A 24,902-nucleotide genomic window follows, 5' to 3' on the forward strand; every position below is an offset into this window, starting at 1 on the left:
AAAGTTCATCCAAAGCAGCAGGCAGGCAACTTCCAACACTAATTTGTAGTCACTTTCTTTAGGAACTTGGTGGGCTATCACAATATTAAAAAGCAAGCTGCCTGAAATGGAATTAGTGTATGTCTTTGCTAAAACCCGCATCCTTGAGACTATTACCAGGGTAATGGAAGAAGAGCAGAAAACCTGCGATGCTCAAGTATGGAAGCTGGTCTGTGCTCATGTCCTGAACCTCACTGGACATTTCCACACTTGTGTTCTGCTGAAGTACTCCAATGATTTTGTATTTTTCATCTAAAGCAGTATAACAGTTTCCATGTCCTGGAGCTCAGCTGGTCTACCAAGCTGTGTCAATTTACCAATTAACACAGCTTCATTTTGCCAGCTGATTAGATTACCCAAACGCACAGCAAACGTACAGTTATGAATACTAACTCTCAAAAATTAAAAATGAACCTTAAAAACCTAAATAAAAAGGCCTCATTTACTGTAACAATTGCCACATAACACCTCAGAAAGAGAAAGGGAGAAACACAAGAGGAAAAAAAATTATGAAGTGAAAGTTTGAAATGGAAAAAAAGACCTGCATATGTTTTCATAATGAAAGAAAAATGCAAACAATATTCACAAGAGAACTACACAAAACAGAGTCAATGGAAAAATAAATATCTGGTAATTTTTTTTTTCTTGGCTGAATGAATATAAATCAAACTGAAATTGAGCAATTGTTGTCTAGACAGTCACAGTTAACTGGCTTAGAAATGAGGGTTTGGTTTTTTAATCCCAATTTATGTTATTGTAAAGGTTGCAGCTGCAGAGACCTCTGTTGTTATCATAGACACAACACAAAGGAAGAAAGATCCAGACCACTGAAAGAGTGTATGGAAGAGATGAAGTTGTTTATCACAGAGGACATGCTAAGTGTTAGTGCTGAAGCTCAGACAAAGAGGTAAAGAATCAGCACTGGAGCTGAGAGGAGCACAAGTCTTGTTATCTTGATGCATTGGCAGGACACTGCAGGAGGTCCTTCCAAAGCACCAGCTTGGAAACACCACACTTGCACAAGGGCTGGAGGTGGCCTCCCTGATAAAAGGAAGCAAATGACTAGGCTGCAAGACAGAACTGGTCTTCCATGGTGTAAGAGTACACTTGGCTCCCAGGGGAGAAATGATTGATGCATCTGCTAGCAGGGATAACTGAGACGGCACCATGGAGATGGGGGGTGAGGGGTTATTCAACCCAGGGAGGAGGGGGCAGGAAAGGAGGAACAAGGGAATAAAAGCTTATTCTGAACGCAGAAAGCATCTGGCTAGATGCAGATCAAGACGAAACACTGGTCCCTCCTCAAAACGTCCTCAGGTCAGCAGTTCCTGACCATGGCAGAGGTGAGAGGAGAAAGTGGGGGAAATCACCCATATGATAACACTTATTTGGATAACTGTCACACTACAGTTTTTTGACATTTATGGTTTGGCTATCTACACTCCATGCTGACAGTCCTTGGGACTTGCTATCGCTGTTTCTGAATGCCAGAATATGCATTTACTTCCTCCACTTTCAGGACAAAGGAAAAATAAGGAATAGAAAATACTCAAATCATAATGACTGGACTTCCCCATATACTTTCTAATTAAATTATAAAAGTATTTTAAAAAAATGACTAGGAAAATGCAACACCAAGAGCTTACATTGCAGGATCCACCACTGTGCAAGGAGCATGCAAGGGGCTGAGCGCTCTAAAACTCATCCAGCAAAAACACTTTCATCTCATTTGATTATTCATATGCTTACTTTCCTACTTAAGTGTTCACTTCCTAAATGTAACTTTTGTTTTGGCCTCCCCCCCCACTCCCCATATGCAATTACTATTCTCCAGTTTGGCCAATACTGTAATTTATGAGCTCTACTCTGACATGTGAATCAATGTAAGCTCATCAAATCATATGCTATAAAAAGTGTAACAGTTGGTCCACTCTGGGATATTCTTCTCCCTGAAAAGGGAAAAGATGGCTCTCGAGTCATCTAGCTGGAACAAGAATGTGCCTCAGTTTTAACTCTGATCTGTCCTTAGCATCAAAGACAGAGATAAGTGTCACAGGACATCAATCATGCATTATAAATTTACACAGGTTGCACAAACCGTGTCTTTCTGATTTATATGAGAGATACGGGAAGCTGAAAGTGATGGGAGTAGATGGGAGCAGACCAGATTAAACAACCTGAAACATTTACTAGATAGAGTAATTTTGCCCCGAAAGATCCCTTTCCTTTAAGCCACTGTTTTCAAGGCAGGGAGGAGAACTGCATAGGTGCATTCAGATGAAAAGTCCCAGTGGAATCCCTCTGAACCCAGGCACTCAGCACACAGACACAGCATAATTCAATACCTATGCCAAGGTAAACCGAGGGTTATACTACCTTGGCATGCACTATGACTGCACATGCAGAAAATGGAGGATACATTCAAACCAAACAAGAAATCTTGTGCTGCTGCTTAGTCAGTCATCTGGCTCACCCTTGATGAAACATTACAGTAATTAAAAACACACTTCCTCCCCCACAGTTTGCTAAATGGAATGTTTAACACGAGTTTATGTTCCACAACTGCATCCTGGAGTTCTGGCTATGAAAGCTCCTGGCATGAAGCTGCAGAAATGTGAGAGCAGGGAATCATCTCTCCTTTTGTCAGCCCCAAATGGGTACATCACAAGCAGCTCCACACAAGAACATACTAAGGCAACACCAGTCTTATATTAGTGCTGGGAATGATTCTATAGGACATTCAAACATCCAGCTTGGCTATTTTCGGTCTGGCTGAATACCATGTGCTGCAACAAGAGGGAATCAAAAAACAGAGAAAGAAAGTGGGAGTTCTGTTCATTTGGGCTGCCAGCACACACTCTTCCTTCCACTCTATCAGCTCTTCTTCCAGATAGTTTAGACCTGCAGGCACTGCATTATGGGATACCCAAGAGACACTACTGAGCCCTGTGTTAATCAATGGCCCAAATAGGCAAGGATGATCTTCCAAACACTCTTTGATGCTTCACCTCCTCTTCTACTATCAGTTCTCTTGCTTTACAGGACAGCAACTTGGAGATGCACACACTTTTTCCTGGTCGTTTCAGTGTATTCTCCCTTGATGCGAACAGTCAGGCACACCTTCCACCAGTCTGGTCTGCACTCTGCCACCTCTTCTTCCTGTATGCCTGTCACAGCCTTAAGTCCAGCTAGTATTTTATCACTTTAATGTATTCCCCATCTCTCCTCTCTAACTCTGTCATATGGACAAGAGGCATTACCATTCCCGCATCTTATGGTCCAAAATGTGGTTGTAGATCTCCTCAACTCTTGTGCAGGGTTTTCTGCTCTACATGAGGTTCAAATGTAACCTTGGGCACTATATTGCAACAAAAAAAGACTATAAAAAGCAGCCATCACTTAGGGAAAGCCCCAGACAAAACCAAAAGAAGTTTCTCTTTGCTTAGAAAAGAAGAAATCAAGCAAATCTGATTCTCTCCTTCCCATCACTACAGAGTTCACAAGCTATTCCTGGTTTACACTTGTAGAAGAACTGAAGCAGGCCCAAGAGCATGTGTTTCTTTCTTTTTTCTTTATCATGCCATTTAAAATATTTATGTCAAGGAAAATATCACTAAGGAAAGAAATGTTACCTGAAAAGCTTCTCTCATTTAATGAGTGAATTTCAAGAGTGAAAAAGCAGGTGAGGAATAGCAGCTACTTAAGTGGATACATCCAATGGAAAAGTCCATGTTATTTCTAAAATTCATTTCACTAGAGCCATGGGGGCAAATAACAACATCAAAACCATTTCAAGATTTTAATCCTTTCCTTTACTGAATGTTCTGTATCTGCTCAGCTATCCTGTAGAATACTCCTTGGGCTAGTACCAGAACTAGACTGCAATCAGAACTACACTACCAGAATTGATAGAATATAATCAATTATCATTACGATGATGTGGAAGCCAATCATACAGCACTCAGTGGAAAGTTTGCTCACCACCTGCTAAAACTTTCATTCATTTAGTGTATAAGTAATACTGCATGGAGAAGTTGTTTTGGGGCAGGAGGGGAAGTAAAATTAAGTTGTTTACACTCTTGCTGCTGTGGTCTTTGTTTCTGCACAAACCCTGTAAGGCAACCTGGCCACTTAATAGGCTTGGAATGAAAGTGTAACACCTCCTCAATCATACAGGCTAAGATCACCCTTTGTTCCTTGGCGTTAACAGCCCGACAAAGAAACACCCAGATCACTCTCCTTCCCTCAGAAATCATCTCTTCTCACCCTTAACAAGGTACCAGTTGTCAGAGTGAAGTCTCAGCATAGCTGTTTCCTTTCCAGCTTTCAGGGAACATGCCTTAACCATAGTCCTCTCTTATTCCTACATCCCTTAAGCTTTTCTCATATAACCTAGGCTAGAGGGACAATCCAGACAGCAGGAATCTTCCTGTTTCTTTCTCAGGGTTTATGTTAGGCCTTTGGTTAATGACAGAAAAATTGTCAGTATATCATTTTAGTCTTGTTTCTGTTCAACAAATTTGAGAAATGAGGCACTGACAGACTGATTTTCTCATTTATGGTCAACCAGGAAATTTGTTATAGACACAGGAATAGTATACATATTTCCTGATCCCCAAGTGGTCACTATAACTAGAGTCATATTTCCTCTCCCGAAGGAGTTGTTACATGTCATTTTTCACACCTCACAGCATTGTCAAAAAGAGTGCATATCTGAAATTGTTACTGCCGTACACATAACAATTGTTAAAATTAATAGTAGTAATAGTTTTGCAAGGTGATAATACCTTTCATATAAGCATGCACACAGAAACTTCAAAGCATATCATTGATACACAGTTAACAGTTCAGTGTTATGTTCTTGATTTGAGTGCAGAAGTGGTGGAGTCACAATCCCTGGAGGTATTTTAAAGATGTGTAGATAGGGCACTTAAGGACATGGTTTAGTGGTGGACTTGGCAGTGTTAGGTTTATGGTTGGACTCAATGATCTTAAAGGTCTTTTCCAACTAAATGATTCTATGACTGTCTGAAATACTACACTAAGTAGGCCTCTGAGATGCAGTTGCTAACTGTTCTTTCTCTGAAAGTTGCATTTAGTATTTCATAGTGACTTGGTTTTGCATCAAAATATTATCACGGCTTTTTACATAACAATGATTTTCAAATGCAGAAGTGACTACCAGGAACCTCAGAAAGCCACTAGACTTAATGCCAATGTGATCTGATGAACCATCTCTTTAAGCCAGACACTGAGAGACTAGAACATTTTTGTGAGAACTTTCTTAAACCACCCCCCCAAAACAACCTCCCCTAAGAAATCCCAACACCCCCAAAACTCTCCCCAAATTCCAAACCCAGCAAACTACTTTTTTTTTCCAGTTAATAAGCAACTTCCTAAAATGAAATCATTATCTCTGCTTCATATTGCAACTAGTAAATGTTTCCTAGCAGAACCTGGTCTCAGACAGAAACAGGACCTGACAGCTAGAAATGTAAATGTGAATGTCATGTAGCATAACCATACTATAGCTCAGTGCCATTTAGGTTTGCAGAGTTATGCTAGTTGAGAAATACACTAATTTTACCAATGACAAGATGTTTCAGGCATTCTTGACTAGTGTTCTTCATTAATGAAAAGCTGATCCAGTATCTCCTGTAATGCACAGCATTCTCTCCCAGTTGCTCTCTAGAAGCCCTGAACTGGGGTCTATCTACCTTTATGCCAGTGAATTACCAAATTCCTTAAAGCAAACTACCCATCTCTCATGTTAGTAAGGGCAACCTTGTAAGCGCCATCTCCATTTACATCAGTTAGCAAATGTATCTGCTCAGTCAGGAAATTCCATCAAAGCTAACGGAACCCTCCCACTATACATGCAACCAAATCCTAGTTGTACTGCAAACTGAAGCCTTCCTCGGCTAAAAGCACTGTTTTGTAGAGATGCATCCTTTGTAGCCCATTCAAGACACTTCTGTATATGGCATTCTTATAGGTTAATGACAATAAATGAGTGGTCTACCGCAAAACACTACAGGATCTCAAAGTGCAGTAGCTGCTATTGGGAATGAATAGATACTAAAGTTTTGTTGCCTTAAAATGTAAAAAACATGTTCATATGTAAATTCTTTCTCCCCAACACAACGTGTTAAATCACTCGTTTTAGATATTTCTTTCTGTCCTCAATTTCTAGTGCAAAGCAGAATTTACTTAAATCAGTCTAAGTTTCTCAGCAACACTTCACAATCTCTACTTTATTCCTAAACCAATGTTAGCAATATGCCATTTTTGTTTCTAAAACAGGAAACATTAAAACTATCAGGAGGGGTTTTTATAACATCCTGTTATAATGGCGAAATAATGAACAGACAAATAAGATAGACAATGTCAGTTGGCATATCTGTAGGCAGAGCTAGCTACATTGCAATTTTAAAATATGATAAAAATTGACTATTGATTTTGGGGGGTAAAAGGGGGAGGGGGTGGGGGGGTAAGGAGAAAAGTTAACAGTTATGACAGTTTCCTTCTTCTGTCCAGATCTTTTCTGGTTTTGTTTTTGGTTTGTTTTTGGTTTTTTTTCTTTTGGATACGTATGGGCAATAGGCTGTAGTCTACCATGGGGTTTGGTTTTTTGAGTTTGGTAGGGTTTTATGGTTTGTGGGGGTTTTTTTTTAAACAAATACATACACTTAGAAAAGGATGAAAGATCATTCCAAGTTTTGCAGTAAGCAGAAGATTAAGAAGGATTCGCAACATTTCCTTATGAAAAAACCAGGTCACAGAAAGACATTCAAAACCACACTGCAAAGCCAAACATTAGAAAATGCAAATCAACTTACTTGGAAACAAGAGAGAAAGCTGCTGAACAGATTGCTGGGCAGGGAACAAGTCTGATTAAGATGTGGCCCAAAGCAGCAGGGAAATGGGCTTGGGTCACTTTCTCAAACACAGAACTGAAGGTGTTGATGTCTGCCAGCTTGCTGCTGTGGTCCCCACCTCCAGTATCTAAGATGTTACCCCCATGTAGGATCAAAATTAGCACATGAGTTTTGCAGTTCTGGTGTTGAACTCCTTCCTGTGAGAAAAACAGGGAATAAGAAGGGAGGAAGCGTTTTTATGGACAGTGTTGCTATACTTGGTGTCAACGTTCACAAGCAGTTAGCAGTGAGTTTCTTCCCCCATCCCCACTGTAATCTTTTTATATTTGCCTTCACTAGGGGTGGTGGTGCCCTGTGTTCCATTTAATTCAAATACGTCTGAACCAGGTAGAGCATGCTATGCTCTGCTAGAAAACTCTTGCAACACAGGTGTAGGTTTCAGATCAACAAATATTATAAACAGCTTTGCGTACATCAAAAGCTATTTTAAATATATTGAGACTGGAGAAGAATTCCAACATCCACAGACAGCCTAAGCAAACATCTGTCTAGGTATTGTGAACAAGGCTGCTGCATTTACTGGAAAGGTTCTAACTCAAATCATCACAGGCTCTAAAAAAACAAATTTCTCTGCTAACGAAAACATCCAGCAAAAGCTGATGATAGCAGTTATCTCAGCCTTTTGAGACTGACAACTTCTTATTAAAATGAAAAATGGGGCTAACTTATCCAGACATTTACTGAAAGAGTAAAAAAATGTATCATTGCTGATATCCATAAACCTCACAAATACATTTACAAATATGTGAATACATGCATACACAGACAATAATCAGTGTGCCCCGTTCAATCAACAAGATGCTATCTACTTGAGACTGGAAAAACATTTTGAATGTCTCACAACTCTGTTTTTTCTTCCTTACCCCTTGAGAGTTATGTGTACTCAAAGAACTCGGTAATAAATTAAAAGGTTAGGAGATTTTTTGTTTTTAATCTTGACTGCCATTTTCTTCTTCACTTTGGATCACACGATTCTTGAAGACTTCTAGTTCCTAACCAAATATGAACACACAATAAAAATAGCAGTAACATTTCTTCTATTTGTCTGAGGATTGTTAATTGCTAGATTGAGTGATTTACTGAGAAAGCAGGCAATATTCTGGACACTTTATTCTTAAGTTCTGGAACAAAAGCCACGGTCTTCAACAGTAAATATAAAATGAGAAGAATTGCTCCAAGTTCGACAAGAATAACATTAATCAGAAAAGCTGACAATTAAACAAACACACACACATATTTCAGGCTGTAGTTTAGTGAGGGATAGGGGTGGAAATGTTGTTGACAAGGATAAAACAAAGAAATTGGTAACTTTAGCACCTGTGTAATGGTGACAGAGAAATGGTTGAAAATGAGAGAATTTTAAGTTGTTCTATAAAGCCACTATCTCTGTTCAGCCCATGATTTTTAGTATTCAGTAGCAGTAGTCATTGTGAAGGCATTTTGCTGACCTGCCTTGTGTCTGATTAAGTAGTGGATCTTATGAGAATTTTTAAAGTTCCACTTTTCCTTGCTCTAATTTACAATTTCCCTCTCCATACGGTCCCATCCCAGTTACTCAGAAGAGAAATTTAATTCCCTTTAAAAGCTAGGAGTAGCTCCTTCCACAGCCAATGCCAGCTTGTAAGTGGCACTGCTGATGGGTTGGTGGAACTGAAAAGCTTCAAAACAGATGTAAAAATTCAAGCAGGTCAACATCGTTAAAGTCATTGTTACAAAAAGTCTCTCAGCTGGATTTAACTGGTATCCTTCACAGGAGGACTCAAAGGGATTGAAATTAATTTGCTTCTCAGCAGTAGTTCAGCTATGACAGAGACAAGGGACTCAAGGGCTAATCAAGAGGACATCTGAAGTCAATCAAAGACTGCCATCATTTTCAGGGGACTGTAGGACTGGAATTCTTAAAAAATGAAAAAGTAGACATTTCCATTGACTGTCCTACGTGTGGACAGAGGACCTTAATCAGTTAACTGGAAGGAACCGAACTTGTTTAGATTCTTTGCTGCTTCTTAAAAAAAAAATAAAAAAAATATATAATACTGTTACTATCAATTTCATGACTGCTGCTGAACCTGCTTCACAAAACCTGCATTTCCACTTAAGTATTAAGTAGACATAACAATTTCTCTTCAGAGAACTGGGTCATATTTCCACCTAAGTTAATTATGCAATGTTTAAAAGCTTGTTATGATTTTCAGTGATTGCATGTGCACCTACTGAACACAGGAAAGACAGACTCAGCCATCAAATGGGTTTATAATTCCGTAATACAATATAAGAGTATTTCTACATGTCTGCTCCTTGGAAATCAGCACAGCTTGTTTTGGGAAACAATCTCACCTCATTGTCCTCGTGTATTTCAATACTGCCTTGTGCCGGGAACCTTTGTTTTCTTAAAGAGGCTCTATATAATTCACCTGAAAGGAAAAGAGACATAATTGATCATATAAATATTTGGCTGCCTCATCTTTTACAGACTTCTATGAAGGTAAGGCACATTTCTAGTTTCAGGACAGAAAGATCTGTTCACAGGAAATCATGTGCACAAACAGAACAATAGACAAGGTTTCTTGCAGCCGTACATATTAGAGGCTCTTCTGTTCTTAACAGCAACAGTTAGAACAGGATTCGGGTCCTTATACAAAGGTGTGTAAGACCAGTACAGCTGCTGTTGGTCATCTGTGCCTTTCTGGAGCAGCAGCAGCAGAGTCTACCTGAGGTTCTGCATCATCTCTCCTCGTCCCCTACAGATATCTTAGATATTCTGGTATGTCTTTAATGGCACTAACCACCTATGTATAGGTAAGTGAATTAAGCCTTTAAAGTTCTCCAAAGACCTTCAGGATTCAGCTCTACCACAAACCTTTGTGACTATCTGGGAAACGCCCAGAAGTAACTGCAGTGCTCCATTACCAGGAAGCAAAATAGGAGTAAGACCATAGAGCAAAAGACAGTTTTTCCTCAAAAACTCTTGTAACCTGAAAAATAGGAAGTGACGCTGCAGAGAAACACAGTGCTTTGCTAACACCTTTTCACAACAGGATCGTATGTGCAGCATCCTCTGTTATAAACACAACAATGAAAGTATCCGCATTGACTTCAGAGCATGACCAGAGACCCAAGGATCTGCTTGTGACTACTTCTTAGGCAGACTGGCTGGACAGCAACTCATTGCAAGTGGTGGAACATTCACGATAACAGCTTTAAGAACATGAGACTGTGCACTGTCTGGCCTTACGAAGCAAAATTTAGGAAGCATTTCTTTGCAGAGAGAGTGGTCAAACACTGGAACAGGCTTCATAGAGAGGTGGGCGGTGCTCCATGCCTGTCAGTGTTTAAGAGGCATTTGGAAAACGCCCTTAATAATACACTTTAACTTTTGGTCAGCCCTGAAGTGGTCAGGCAGTTGGACTACATGATCGTTGTAGGTCCCTTCCGATGGAAAATATTCTATTCTATTCTATAAAACTTCTGAAGATGATATAGCACTACCCACTTCCCCCCCCCCCCCCGCCGTGTTTCTTTAGTCACTGAAAAGAATTGCTACAGAATCTTTCTGGTCTCTTCATAATGCAGTCTTTTTTCTCCAGCTGCATGTGTTAGTTACCTAGGAAACAGCTGTAGGATGACATTTGATTAGCACTGTTGTTGGCTTCATTGTCACATTTATACATGGGGCCAATCTCTTCCTTAAAAATTAAAGGAACGTTCCATACTCCTGTCTCTTACAGCACTTATGAGACATTGACATCAGAGGAGATGAGCAAAGCTCTGCAAAAAACACACTGAAGCCCACTTACACTTTAGCTTACAGGGTTCTGCAATCAGATCCTGGAACACTGATTTCTCAGGTAAAGAAAGAGGAGGCAAGAACAAAAACATCAAACTTCTGATTTGCTGCTGTCCCTAAGAGGTATTCTACTGGCCATTGTGCTTCATTTCTAAACACAAGGACAAGAAAGTGGCTGCTGGTAGTCAACATGGATTTACAAAGGGAAAATCCTGCCTAACCAACCCGATAGCCTTCTATGATGGTGGATGAAGGGAGAGCACTGGATGTTGTTTCTCTCAACTTTAGTAGTGCTTTCAACACTGTCTTTCATAAGATCCTCATAGAGAAACTGAGAAAGTGCAGACTACGTAAGTGGACAGTGGGATGGACTGAAAATTTGGTGGCACGCCAGGTTTAAAGGGTTGTGATCAGCAGCACAAAGTCCAGCTAGAAGCCAGTGACCAGTGGTGTACCCCAATGGTATTACTGGGTCCAGTCCCATTTAGCATCTTTATTAATGACCTAGACGATGGGAGAGAGTGTACTCTCAGCAAGCCTGCAGACAATACAAAACTGGGCGGAATAGCTGAACCACCAGATGGTTGTGCTGCAATTCAGAAAGATCTCAACAAGCTGGAGAAATGGGTCAAAAGGAATCTCATGAAGTTCAACCAACTGAAATGCAAAGTCCTGCATCTGGGGAGGACTAACCCCACTTAACAGTACAGGCTGGGGAGCAGCCACCTGGGAAGCAGCTTTACAGAAAAGGACCTGAGGATCCTGGTGGACAACAAGTTGACCTGGACCCAGCAATGTGCCCTTGCAGCAGAGTGCCAACCACATCCTGGACTGCATTAAGAAGAGTGTCTGTAGGTCAAGGGAGGTGATCACTCCTTTCTACTCAGCACTGGTGAGATGACATCTGCCCAGTTCTGGGCCCCTTAGTATAACAAAGACATGGACTCACTGGAGCAAGACCAGCAAAGGGACACAAAGATGATTAAGGGACAGGAGCACCTGACATGAGAAGAGGCTGAGAGAGACGGTACTGTTTGACCTTGAGAACAGAAGGCTTGGGGTATGTGGGGGAATCTTATCAATGTGTATACCTGACATGAGGAAGTAAAGAAGATGGAGCCAGAGTCCTCTTCATGATAGTCAGTGAAAGGACAAGAGGCAATGGGCACAAAGTGAAACACAAGAAATGCCATTTAAATATAGGAAAGAAGTTTTTACTGTGAGAGTGGTCAAACACTGGAATGGGTAAGCCCAGGCGAGTTACAGAATCTCCATCCTTGTAGATATTCAAAAGCTGACTGGACGTAGCCCTAAGCATCTGCTGCTCTAAATGACCCTACTTTGAGCAGAGGAGTTGGGCTATAAAATCTCCAGAGGTCCCTTCCAACCTCAGTCATTCTCTGAATTAGGAGACATTGGAAAAAAATATTTAGGTTTTTCATGGCCTTCAAAACATGGCAGTTCTTTAAAAATCAGTACCTGATGGCCACTATAACCCACAAACCAGATATTTGGTAGGATGGTCTCTTTGAATTTCTAGCAGTATTATGAAAACTCCAGTTTTACAGCACTCAGCTGGCTTTTTTTAAAAGGTGCTAAAAAGAGAGTAGCAAAACTAAAACCTGATGGTTTTCCATTCAGAATTTAAAATGTCTATGATGTGATTGCTTCTGCTACAATCTCAAGTTTCCTAGCAGTGACTTTTTACTTAAGACAGGAAACACATAATGCATACAAGTAAACCTGAGAGGAAGACTTTAACACCTAAAACATTGTCGAGTTTATTTGTTTAGTCTGCTAGCAATCTATGAACCAACCAATATTAGGCTAGGAACAACAAATCAGTTTCCTTTGAAATACTAACTCTAGTGATACCTAGACCAGTAGAGATGCATTCTGCTTTATCTGTTAAATGTGCCCCTATTCATGAGTTTTCCTACTCATTTCACAACACTTGCTTCTTTACCTTATATGCCATTGTTCTCCAGAATATTAATTTCCTTTTAAGATACAGAATATTAAAAGCTACAAATCAGTCACCATTTATTAAAATGTGCCAAAATGGCAAAATTGCCATGATTTACTGCTAAGTCCAGCATCTCAACCTCTTCCTAAGTAAAACCACTCTCACATAGTGAGAAGCAACAGAGACCAGCAAAAGTTCTTTATGAGAACTATGGCATGGTCAAACTATGCCAGTCTTTCTTTTAGAAGAAAGCAATTACAAACTAAAAGTGCCAAGCTCTCTTTAGATAACACCTTTTATTCCTATAACTCAGTAGCCTTAAACAGAGAAGCTAAATACTGAAAGATCTCACTGAAGGGGGATTACTTCAGCTGAAGTCGTGGCGGTCAGTTATTTGGGGAGGGCAAATGTGCTTTTCCCTTCTACAGACAGGGATGAAATTCCAGACAAGATGTGAATCTCCGTAACACCTCCTCCTCCCTCTCATGGGAGGAGGCTTCCATGGAGGCTTTGAAACCCTTCTGAATGTCAACACCAGAAATTTGCAATTTAAAACTTCAGCTGACTGCAGTGTTACAGCCTTAAAATTCTACTCATCTCACAAGGGTTAGCTGTCCTGAGAAAAACTGGGAGACCTTCCTCCCTCCATAACAGATACAAGTTTTAAGCGTTAATGAGAGGATTGTACTAAATAATAATACCAAAGTAGTTCACTGACAGCTTTCTGAATTTAAAACATTTTCCTCTGTTTCTTCCAGCATGTCAGAAGAAAATAAATCCATCACATAATGCTATTGATGACTCAGTTTACTTCCTTTTTTGGCATTCTGAGTTCACCCCCTCTTTGTGGTTCCACTCCATTTCACATATGTTTATAGGCAGTCTGCCAGACCCCAGGGTCTGGCCAGGTTATTCTAAAAGTACTGAATTTAGTCCAAAGCACATTTCGAACACTCTCTACTCTTCTGCATTAGGACTGAGAGCTAATTCTATAGCAGATTCTACTACTATCATTCCTCATAGCCACTAGAAATTTATTTAACCTCTGTGGCTACATTCCTCCATATTTAAAAGCAAGGTAATTATTCTTGCCTTTCTGGCAGGCAAGGATTTAAAGGATAGTCATTTAATACTTCTATAAAACAAAACAATACAAGAACAAAAACCAAAACACCAGAAAACAAACCCAAGAGCAACAACAAACACGCATAAACCCTGAACTTCCACCAAATGCAGTTCTATTCTGGAAGTCTCTGCAATTTAAAGCTGCTTCTAATTAAAAGTGTTGTTTCCAAAAGCCTGTCCAGAGGAGTCACTTTTTTCTGAAGGTCATCACATGAAAAAGTGTCCGTTTTTTAACACCTAAGCTCACAACAGAATTAGTATCACAGAAACATTAGTTTTGTGTCACAAAAAAAGGATTATTCAGGGCCATGAAGCACCATCTTGTAGTGAACCACAATTTTTATCTTCAAGAGAATACCGAAAAAGGAAACCCAGGACTCCTGATCACATGCTCACAAACCTCTTCAGTTATCTATACAGTGCAATGCACAAGACAGAATACTTCCTTGGATTATTTGTGTGCTGTTCCTTTGAAAATCTTGTTCTAAAGATATGCTTTTAGAAAGCAGAGAGGGTGGTTTGCTTTTTCCCTAATGCATCAAAGGCAAGTTGCAGGATAGCTCCTTACTCACACACACAAAAACATCACAGACAACTGGACACTAGGATTCTTGGTATTGTTTTAATCACAATTTCTATTCTGTTGTTAAAGTAGCCCTCTATCATAAAATTTGGCTTCTTTCAAAACTGCTTTCTCACTTTGGCTGAGAAAGAAAAAAAAGTATGATATCAGCTTGCAATATTAGAGATTGCAGAAATTATGACACACAGATCAGTTTAGGGAAGCACACAAGGTATTCTTTGCTTTCAGACATACTAATGTGCACAGTTAACTGTCTTCAGAACACTGCTATGCTGCCAAAAGTTCAGGCTGTAGTAACGTTAGAATGTATACCGTCTTGTTCTGAAAATCTGCACCTAGATGTAAAGTTTTAACATAAAAAGAATGAGGAGATCTAAACAAATTAAAAAAAGAAAAAAAGGCAAAGGGGAGTCAGGTGGCTTTTTGCTGACTTGCAGCACAAGTTGGAATTTCAGTGGATAGATCTTCAGCATTGTGCTGCCCAAAGAAACAAACTTGCCTGAATTCAAAGCAGTCCCACAGTAGGGGAGGCAGGGGGCTGTGTATTAGGCATGTGGCATTTCAAGAAATTTACTGATCATACACTTTGGAAGATAATCAGATTTTGGGTCTACATAGGTTCAGCTTCATTATTTAGGTTAAATATCAAAGACTTAACTGGGGGACCCTTCTCTGTCATGATGAAAATATAAAGGGTAAGACTATTCAGCAGCTAAAGCTCTGTAGGAGACAGAAACAGACAACATGACCTACTAGAGAAAAATGACAGAAATTTAATTAGGCACTTACATGAAACTGGTTACAGAGAAATTACGCGTTTTACTATTTACTGGAAGGGCTTTAATGAGGTAAAATAACAACACGGTTTTGCTGGACCGAACCTCTTTGATGACATTATCAACATTTTACAGATTTTTCCAGCTGTCTTGATTCATACCATCATTATACCAATTCATGTTAATTGTATCATTATGTAAATTACAGTAACAAAAAAGGTACTCAAATCCCACACAGAGTCAGAAACCAGTGGGTTGTAATAGCTTACACTGTAACAGCTAGTGATGCAGTTAGGAAAGGTCACAGTGGGATAAGATTAAAAACTTTCTGTACATTTGTTTTGTCTTGTTTTTTAATTAACCTGCAAACACACCAGCTACAGTCCGCTAGGCATCTCAAATCTGGCACAAGGAGAGACATGGGAATAGGAGAACATCCTGAAATCTCATTCCTCAAGGAAGTCAGCTCCTCCACAGGCACTCAAACTAACTGATCAGTAGTGGGTAGGTGGCAGTAGTTGCTAGTTCCAACTGCTGTCCTAATGTCCAAGTTTACAAAAGCAACCAGGTTTCCAAACACACTGAGAGCTTTCAAAAACCCAGCTTTTGTTTTAATGCTTTCCTGGGAGCAAAACACTTGAAAACCTCAATCTAGACACAGTTGCCGAGCCACCCTACACAGCTCTGGCTCATATTAACTGAGCAGAGTGAATTTTTCATGCTATTGAGTGAACTTGGCTTAATATCACTGCATTGGTTTCCTGCAGGCTACAAGTCAGAATGCAAATTCCTAGTACCTTTTTTCCCCAGATATTTCCTCAGCCCAGGCAGCATGGCAGGATATAAAAGTCACAATCAGTTGTTCTGCTCCTAAGGTGCCATGACCGCCCTCTAAAAGGGTAAATAATCTTGCCTCTGCAGACAGAGGCATCTTTTCCGGAGCTACTCCAAGGCTGTGGAATTAACTCACCCATCACAACACTTTACACCTCTCACTCCCCCTGCAAAACACTCTGCCTGTCAGAGAACAGAGTTGAACATACAGTAGCATGGCAATAAAAAAAAGTAAAAGAAAAAAAAACAAAACAAAAAGAACAAGAAAAAAATTTCTGCTAAATCACAAAACTATCTTGCACATAAAACTCCACTGAAAAGAGAAAGAAAAAAATGCATGGCACATGATGGATTTAAGCTACAACACTTTACCACACTCATAAAGGCAGTCAGATACAAAGGAAGACAATAGTGTAAACCCACTTTGGGACAGACTAGTGAAACAGACAAAGAATGAACTACTGGCTAGGATGTAAAGTTTGGATCAAATTTTTGTTTCAATGTATGCTTCTATGGTACCTAAGTGTGGTGGGTTGACCCTGGCTGGATGCCAGGCACCCATCCAGCTACACTATCACTCCCCCTCCTCAACTGGACAGAGGAGAGAAAATATAACAAAACGCTCATAAGTCGAGATAAGGACAGTGAGAGATTACTCAGCAATTACCATCATGGACAAAACAGACTCGACTTGGGGAAATTAGTTTCATTTATTACCAATCAAATCAGAACAGGCTAATAAGAAATAAACCCAAATTTTAGAACGCCTTCCCCGCACCCCTCCCTCCTTCCCAGGCACAGCTTCAATCCCAAATTCTCCACCTCCTCCTGCAGCAGCACAGGGGGACGGGGAATGGAAGTCGGGGTCAGTTCATCACACCTTGGCTCTGCCACTCCTTCTTCCTCAGGGGCAGGACTCCTCACACTCTTCCCCTGCTCCAGCATGGGGTCCCTCCCACAGGAGACACATTTACTGCGAACTTCTGCAATGTGGGTCCTTCCCACAGGCTACATAGTAGAAATCACGCAAAAATTCCTGGATTATTTATTGGTAACAGTGCATTGCACACTGTCAAAGCACATAGTATAATACATGTCACAACAGACCTGTATAGGCTTCCTACCTTACATGGATGCCAGGGTACTCTCACACTTCACTAGCTGTCTGGGTGAACCATATGACATCAAAGAGATCTTGAGTCTGGTTTTTTGTGCTGATCAGCAAGACTCATAGCAGGAGCTCTTGGCCCTCACTACAATCATTATACCACCCTCCTTTCATTGTCCCATATTGTTAAGTACAGTGCTCAGAAAATGAGATCTGACCAGTCTACATGGAGCCATGTATTCTAACATTTAATTTGCCAGAGAAGAAAAACAGGAAATGCATGCAGAACCCTCTGTCTACTTGAAAATCTATCTCAACTAGAATAAGGGTTCTTGTAGGATGAAAGTGGTGTTACTTAGATCTTGCCTTCCCTAAGACTGAGCTGTCCTTTTCTAGATTATGCACTGGAATCTTAAAACACAGAAGATCAATACACAAAACCAACAAGTAGGAATACATATGAAATAGAAATACGGATAAAGGTTTGTACGTCATCAGAATGCTTTTACACGTTACAGAAGCTAACCCTTAGTACCCAGTAATTCTCCCACACTACAAGAACAAATGCTGACAAATGCTAAGAAAGTAATTACTGTCTAGCTATTCAAAACCTCACTAGTCTACTGATTAACAAATGTATGGTCAAAAATTACTTTTTAGAAGCACAACTCTGCCTATTCTTTATTCAGAAATATGCAGATATTTATTAGCTCTCAAGTCTTTATTGCTTCTCCAGTAGCAGAAAGTTTCAAAACCGCACACTGAATGCAGGGGGGACTAATTCTGCTATCCTAATTCAGCATTCTGGAACAGCAGCAGCTGAAATAGGGAAAGAGGAAGGAGTACTTTCATTAAAATAACAACAATAATTTTTAAAATGTTCAATTGCCCATTTCCTCCCCAGGGAAATTTCTTGACATTTTAATATAAGGTCTGCTCAGGAGCTGTAACCCAGGCTCTGACAAATGCCTTTCATAACTTTCTACAGGTTTGTAGTCTGGTATTAGCAACAGAAGTATGAGCTGAGAGAACAAAATTAATGCTATTATATTCCAACTGCAACAAGTCAAATGAAAAGAATACATGGCTCTCATTCTCTTTGGGGGGAAAGAAAGCAAGGGAGGGAGGCTGAAGCCTTGGAGAAAGAGTAAACCCTCTCAACCCAATCTGAAAACTGAAACCAGAAAATCCCATGTCTGGATGAAAATCTGAGACAAAATAGCATCCTGGAGACACATCCTGTAATCTGGGGCTAACTTGGCCAAGCTGGAATACCTGGTAACCTTAATTAAAACAGGTGGCCAAATGTAAGTACTGTGAATAATTTGATTTAGCTGAGATCATAGTAGGTGCTCAACTATCATGTGGAAACGGTGACCTCATTATTAAACAACTATGTCAACAGTATGAATTTAAAAAGTTCTATCTTTTGGGAGATTATCAATTGATACCATTTAAAACATAAGGCTGCATTATGAAAAAACAGCAGGAACTACTAAGCTTTTTTTCTCAGGATGGCCACTGGACCATGTACCAGCTCACTGAGAACTACCCTAATCAGTTAAATGGCTCTTAGCAATATGAAGTACCAAAAAAATTAAAGTGAAAGAGGTGAGTAAAAACAGAAACTGACACTTAACCCTATTGCTGACCGGATGCTGAACTATAAGGAAGACAGCTCCCAGTCCTAAATTAAGGGCAACCACATTACAGAAATTATACTGCTTTTGAGTCTAGCAGTCAGTATTCAGGAACAGTGACTACCATCCGAGCCAACTGATTTAATGACTAGGGAAGAGATGTACCAAGTATTTCTGGAGACAGAAAACAGACTGCTACCACAGATACCAATGAGCCAGCACCTCCGGCAGGGATTGTTTTGGACTCAAATTCCCACTGGAATTGGTGTATGTTGCACATGTTCATCAGTGACATACAGAGACGCCAAGCAAGCTGTGGGTCTATAGCCTTGCCTGAAATAACTCATTGCCCAAACAGTGTCTTCATGGGGAGTACATCAGATCTCAAGATCAGCCATCAGCATGAGAGGAGAGCCAGAAGAAAGGAAAAGCTCAGACAGTGATTCAACACCCCAAATCAGCCATGAAAAGCATCAGTTCGATCCGTGACAAAAAAAATAAGTAAAATAAGTACCCTGAATCTGGGAGAAAAGAATTCACATGATCATTCCCAAACTTCTGAGAACATGAGGTACAGCTCAAACCTGCACTAAGAATCAATCCAGGTCCTCTTTTTTTTTTTCCTAAATCATTTCAAACATCCTTAGTATTTTGCCATGTTAATTAGGGAGGAATTTAGATTAAAAACAAGAGAACTTGCTTTAGGTACAAAGCATAAAGTGGTGATAGTCCCCAAAGAAAACTGCTATTTCCATTATCCCACTTCCATGAGAAATTATGCCATTTCTTGCCATCTGCTATGCTATTACTAGCTGTTTATAATGACAGATCCGTCATGAGAAGTATGTTCACATGAAGACTGTAACATATGCTTTCTATTAACAAATGATAAAGAATATTGTAATACACTGCAGATGCAGTTTCGCAAACTGCACTGTTTGAGGAAAACAACAGCACACATGACTGATCCCAATCCTGTTCTGGAAGACACAACATCAGATAGTGCCTGTGTTAACTTCCAAACTGTTTCTTCATTGAATGAGTCTTACACACACATGCTACCAGATCTTGTATATGACTACTAATGGAGCACTGGAGTAGAAGCAACACACAAGGTTTAGCTAAGGATCTAGGCTGCAAGTGTTTCTCAGCTCCAGTTCTCCAACCAGGCTAGATGAGCTGGCCAAAGCATGATTTCCAAAGGGGAAGGGGTTGGCACAGAGTGACAGCACATGCTTATGAACATAGTTGCAGGAATAGCGAAGAGACGTTTCATTGTGAACTCAGTGAGGGCAACCGAGAATTGTTCCCAGAGAGAACTGCGATGAAAGAAAACCCTCATTACACCACTCATTTCTATAAGCCAATTTGCTCTCTTCAGCAAGCAATGCAAAAGCACAGCCAGATCAACAGCACAGTGACACATGTATACACTCTTCAAAGTGGGGCACCAGCAGCAAAGGAACCCTAGGAATGCCAAGCATGACACTACTTTTAATTCCTACAGCACTCAGAAACTTCAACAGCATACCTCTCTTTAAGCAGAGATGGTAAAAGGAAGTCCAGAGCACAAAGCACTGAAGGCTTCTACATTTCAAATTAAGCCATGCTGTACTGTCCTGTATGAGCTATCATGTATACCAGCAGGTTCACCCTCCAATATTCCACCTCTGCCAGCCTAGACAATGCTATAAGGCACTATCTAATGCATTAAATAATGTTACATGCACTTTCTTGGTACATTTTCCTAATCCACATTAAAAATAAATAAATTTAAAACAAAACTCAAAGAATCCTCATCCCTCCATAACTATCTCCCTTCTCAACATAACACCAGACATGTGTTGGTTAAAATTTCTATTCTATTATTACCTCTAGTTGTTGAACTGTCTCAGTACAAAGAAAATTGGTAAGAACTTCAACTCACGTTGCTTTTCCTGTAGGTAGCCAGATGAGCAAAATGCAGACTCTTCACCTGCCAAAGGAAAAAAGCCACGGTATGAAACAGGATTGCTTTATATAGACGCCAAGCTCTTTACTTTTTCTACTGTATTACAGTAAATATTTTGCAATTGACCACTATCTTGATTTCTAAAACTCCCATTGGCTTCAGTGGGAACAGCTCAGCATACAACACACTTGAAAACTGCTCAAATTTATTCATCAAAATGGTTAGTCTAGAAGCCAGATTTTACTCTTCATTTCAAGAAAGGCATCATAAGCAATGAAACTGTAGCTAGGAATCTATTTGATTGCCTGTAGCATTACCCACTGAATCTCTAAATAACTAATAATTAGCATAACTTATCTAGCAACACAAAATAGATTCTTATTCCAAATATTTAATTAGCAGTGTTTTCAAGAATGTTTCTGTCCTTCTATTCCCTCCCACAGTCCACCTGTCCAAGGGAAGTTGCCAGTCCAAAGGGATTTTCTCAGATCTAAATACAAAAACTAAAATACAGATACACAAGGATACAGGAATAGAAGCACCTTTCATTAGTTTGTGCGTATAGATAAAGGCCTCCTACAGCACTGAAGCCATTTCTACCACAGAGGGCAAATACCTTTGCCATCATTCCACCACGACAGAAATGAAAGCCCAATGGTACCAGCCCACAGCTACCATCAGAGCTAGGATAGGAACACAGATCTCTCCATCCCTTCTTTAGATTCCTTCTTCACAGGCCTAGGCAAAATTTACCCTTTTACCTGGAGCCTACCTACCATTTGAGTACATTCAAACAAGCAACAGAGGCGGCACTCTTCTGCTGAGACACAGTCTGAATAAACAACAGAGGCAACATTATGTTCTATGTATTTAGAAACAAAGACCAGACTGGTCAAATGACAAGGACCAGAGAAGCTGGTGGCACTCCATGATACGCGAATAAAACAGCACACATGTTGCAATCGCCTGCCCCCTGATTTTCTTGTGTTCAGTGAAAGCTTCTGCCCAGTGCCTTAAGACTATAGAACTTGTATGCACTGTTCCTCATCTCATTAATTAAAAAATGCTGTTACACTAAACCCCAGTAGAGTTTACATATAACAAATAGTAATGATTTTTAACTCCTCTGGTGGATGCAGCATAAGAGGTCTGCCACAATTCCCTTCTTCTTCAGATGCTCCAGCTATCACAATTGATAACTTGGCTCTTAAAGGGAGTAAAAAGAAAAGAAAAAGTGACAGGCTCTACAATATACAGCACAGAAATCTGCTTTTCTCCATTCTTTGTACTGAAACTGCAAGCAAAGAGACCACCTCACTACCTGACTTTTGAGGAATGAAAATTATTTGAATTAGCCATTTCCCAAACTTCACATACAATCTTTTTTAGTTTCAGTTCCTCACCAGGGCAATTCACTGACTGTTGTTCTGCCAAAGAGCTTGGGTCACAATGTTACCTGCTTTCAGCTTATTAGGGAATAAGTATTATCTGCAGTACCTCACAGAGAGAGTAATTGTTGAGGCAAAGCAGCTATCAGACATTGCCTTGGGAAGAACCTGTGAAGCTCTCAGGAATGTGAGAGCTAAAAGCAAAAACCAGGCCTCTGTGTCAAGAGCACAGACCAGCCTTCTGAAGTGCTTGTATACACAATTCTATGAATTACAACATGACTGGAAAACAACAAGTTGCATGAAGAATACTCCTTCCCATGACAGCTTTAAATGGCTGTACAGATAGAAATTCTCCATCTCAAAAGAACAGCTCTTGATGGAAAGTGAAGCCATTTTCACTACAGAATTGAAGCTCATTTTTATTTGGTACGTTTCAAAAACAGACAACTACTTTTTTTAAAGCTTTACTAACAAATTTCAACTTTGAATACAAGTTTTTAACATCTCGATTTAGGTCTTTTCATATCTATTACTGTCAAACAAAAACATGAAGGCGAAACAAAAACACCAGAAAGAACGAAACAAAAACACCAGAAAGAAAATACCTGGGTTTAGATACTAAGCAGTATATAAAAGTCAACAAATTCAAGATCTGCTCCATGTTTTCATGCATGTTTTCCAGTTCTTTTTCTGTAAAAAGCTCTCATCACATTCATGCCACTGACTTGTGCAGGATATGGTGAATGACAATCACTGTGGAGGCACAGCACATACTGTTAAAAAGCAAGCGCAGCAAGGAAATGCGATAGAGGGGACATAGATATTTCTCAAAGTTTTTTAAATCGCAGTGGTTTTGGCAGGGATAGAGTTAAATTTCTTCACAGTATCTTGTATAGTGCTATGTTTTGGATTTGTGATGAAAACAGTGTTGATAATGTCTTTCAGTCACATGTTCCTAGACTTAGGTTCTCTTCTCATTTCTTCCTCCTTCTCATGAGTGAAATGTTCTCCAGCTTCAGGATACATGCCACAGCACAGACTGCAAGTCTAAAGGCCCCCTTAAATCACATCGTTTCTCTTCACACAGTCATCCCTCAAGAGGTTCAAGGAATATGAACCTAGACTGAAATGCAGTCCTGGCATATTTTAAGTTACCTTTCTGAAGACATTTACTCTGATATGATGGGAAAAACATGGCGGGGGGGGGGGGGAAACTTGATGTGAACATGTCAAGCCTCATTAACCACTTGAGGCCATTCTACTTCATCTGTTAACTATGGTCCTTGAAAACTAGACTACTAAAGCACTGAGATGTTAGTCCTACCTTTAGAGACAAATTCTTGGAGACAGCTTAGTTTATGAGAAGTGTCACCAAATTCAAAGAACCTGATCAAAAGAAATCATGCTAGTGAAATTAAGGCAGTAGGAACTCTATGCTCTAAAGGAGTGTTAACTGTTTGTCAGAGAGGTCCAGATATTTTCATCATACAGTAACTTCCACAGACTCTGCAAAAAAATGCCACTTCTCTGGCCTGGAACTAAAAGATGATGGGCAATTACTCTAGTTGCATGCTACCATCTATTGCAATCCTACAAAAAAAATTGGCAAGCAGTTTTCCGGACAGTGTTGAAACCAGAATAGAATCCACCTTACTTTCCCACAAAGGACTGTTAACCCAATAGAAATAAACATTACCTATTCACCAGAGAAAGTAGCTGCAGGTAAAAACAAGATTCACTAAGTTACCTTTAGTGTCATGCTCTGGTACATAGTCATTACACACACACACACACATCTTTGCAGATCTGTGCCCCTGAGATGTCAGAGGGCATTTTGTACAACTCCTGTCTCTTGTTTTGCTCTCCCCTGGGATTACATTGCTAATGAGATCAGCATCAGATGACAGCACAGCAGAACAGAGTTGTGTGCCTCAGCACCAGTGAAAAATTAGGGCGATCCTTCTTTGCCTTCTTCCCCACATATCCAGTCTTGCAGCATTAGCTACTGCAGTGCCAGTAGGCTTTATGGTATACATTACTTTCTCTTTCTCTGAATCCATTTAACATAACCATACCACTGGAACAAACAGTGTTCATGCTCCACTTCAGAACATGGTTTTTGCCCCAGCAAGAATACTATGAAATTTAACTTCTGAATAGAAAAATCTGTTTTGTTAATATTTTTTTTAGATGCTCACTGGTATGAGCACAATTACGTCAAACTTGGGAAAGCAGGAGGAGAGGAAAGGAGGTAATATACCTACAGATGGTATGACCCTCTGGATGGGAATGGCAGCCAGGGAAACTCTAGGCCCAATGAAACTGATACACGAACACATGCTGTTTTCAGCGTGCGGACTGGATCTCAATACAGGTCAAAAAAGGAAAGGGAATCTGCAGAGGGACTGCAAGGAAAGCAGTAGTGTCTGCAGCAGGACTCAGCTCTCAGCTAAAAAATATTTTAGTGGCTAGTTTAAGCTTCCTCCATTTTGCATGCATTTGCTGAGCTGTATTTGAGAACATACAGCATCACGAAATTAAATGGTGGCAGTTACAGAACACTGGTAACCTGCCTTAGTGTAAACTGCTACCACGGATGATTTGCAGAAAACCAATTCACTGCTTCTCTCTAAAACATGCTGCTACAATTAAATCTGTTCTTTATACAAGCCATCTGATGTGTTTTGGAAAGCTGTTGACTACTCTAGTTTCCATCCTTCCCTCCACTGTTCACTAAGCCAAATCTGTTTGCCATTCTTCACAT

At 40.0% G+C, this 24,902-nt stretch overlaps 1 protein-coding gene across 7 annotated transcripts in view; it reads right to left on the minus strand.

Moving 5' to 3' along the window:
• PITPNM3 (PITPNM family member 3) overlaps positions 1–24,902 on the minus strand; it is a 137,106-nt gene that overhangs the window by 45,315 nt on the left and 66,889 nt on the right. For 6 of the 7 annotated variants that reach the window (XM_049803083.1, XM_049803079.1, XM_049803080.1 and 3 more), the window contains 3 exons: positions 20,724–20,771; positions 9,315–9,391; positions 6,879–7,114 (listed from right to left, as the gene is read on the minus strand). In XM_049803083.1, coding sequence (XP_049659040.1) covers positions 6,879–7,114; positions 9,315–9,391; positions 20,724–20,771 — 361 coding nt within the window. The remainder of the gene's footprint in view (positions 1–6,878; positions 7,115–9,314; positions 9,392–20,723; positions 20,772–24,902) is intronic. The other variant, XM_049803085.1, reaches the window with a different exon arrangement.

Source organism: Accipiter gentilis, chromosome 6 (genome assembly GCF_929443795.1).
Source record: "Accipiter gentilis chromosome 6, bAccGen1.1, whole genome shotgun sequence".
In the NCBI taxonomy this organism is placed as follows: Eukaryota; Metazoa; Chordata; class Aves; order Accipitriformes; family Accipitridae; genus Astur; species Astur gentilis.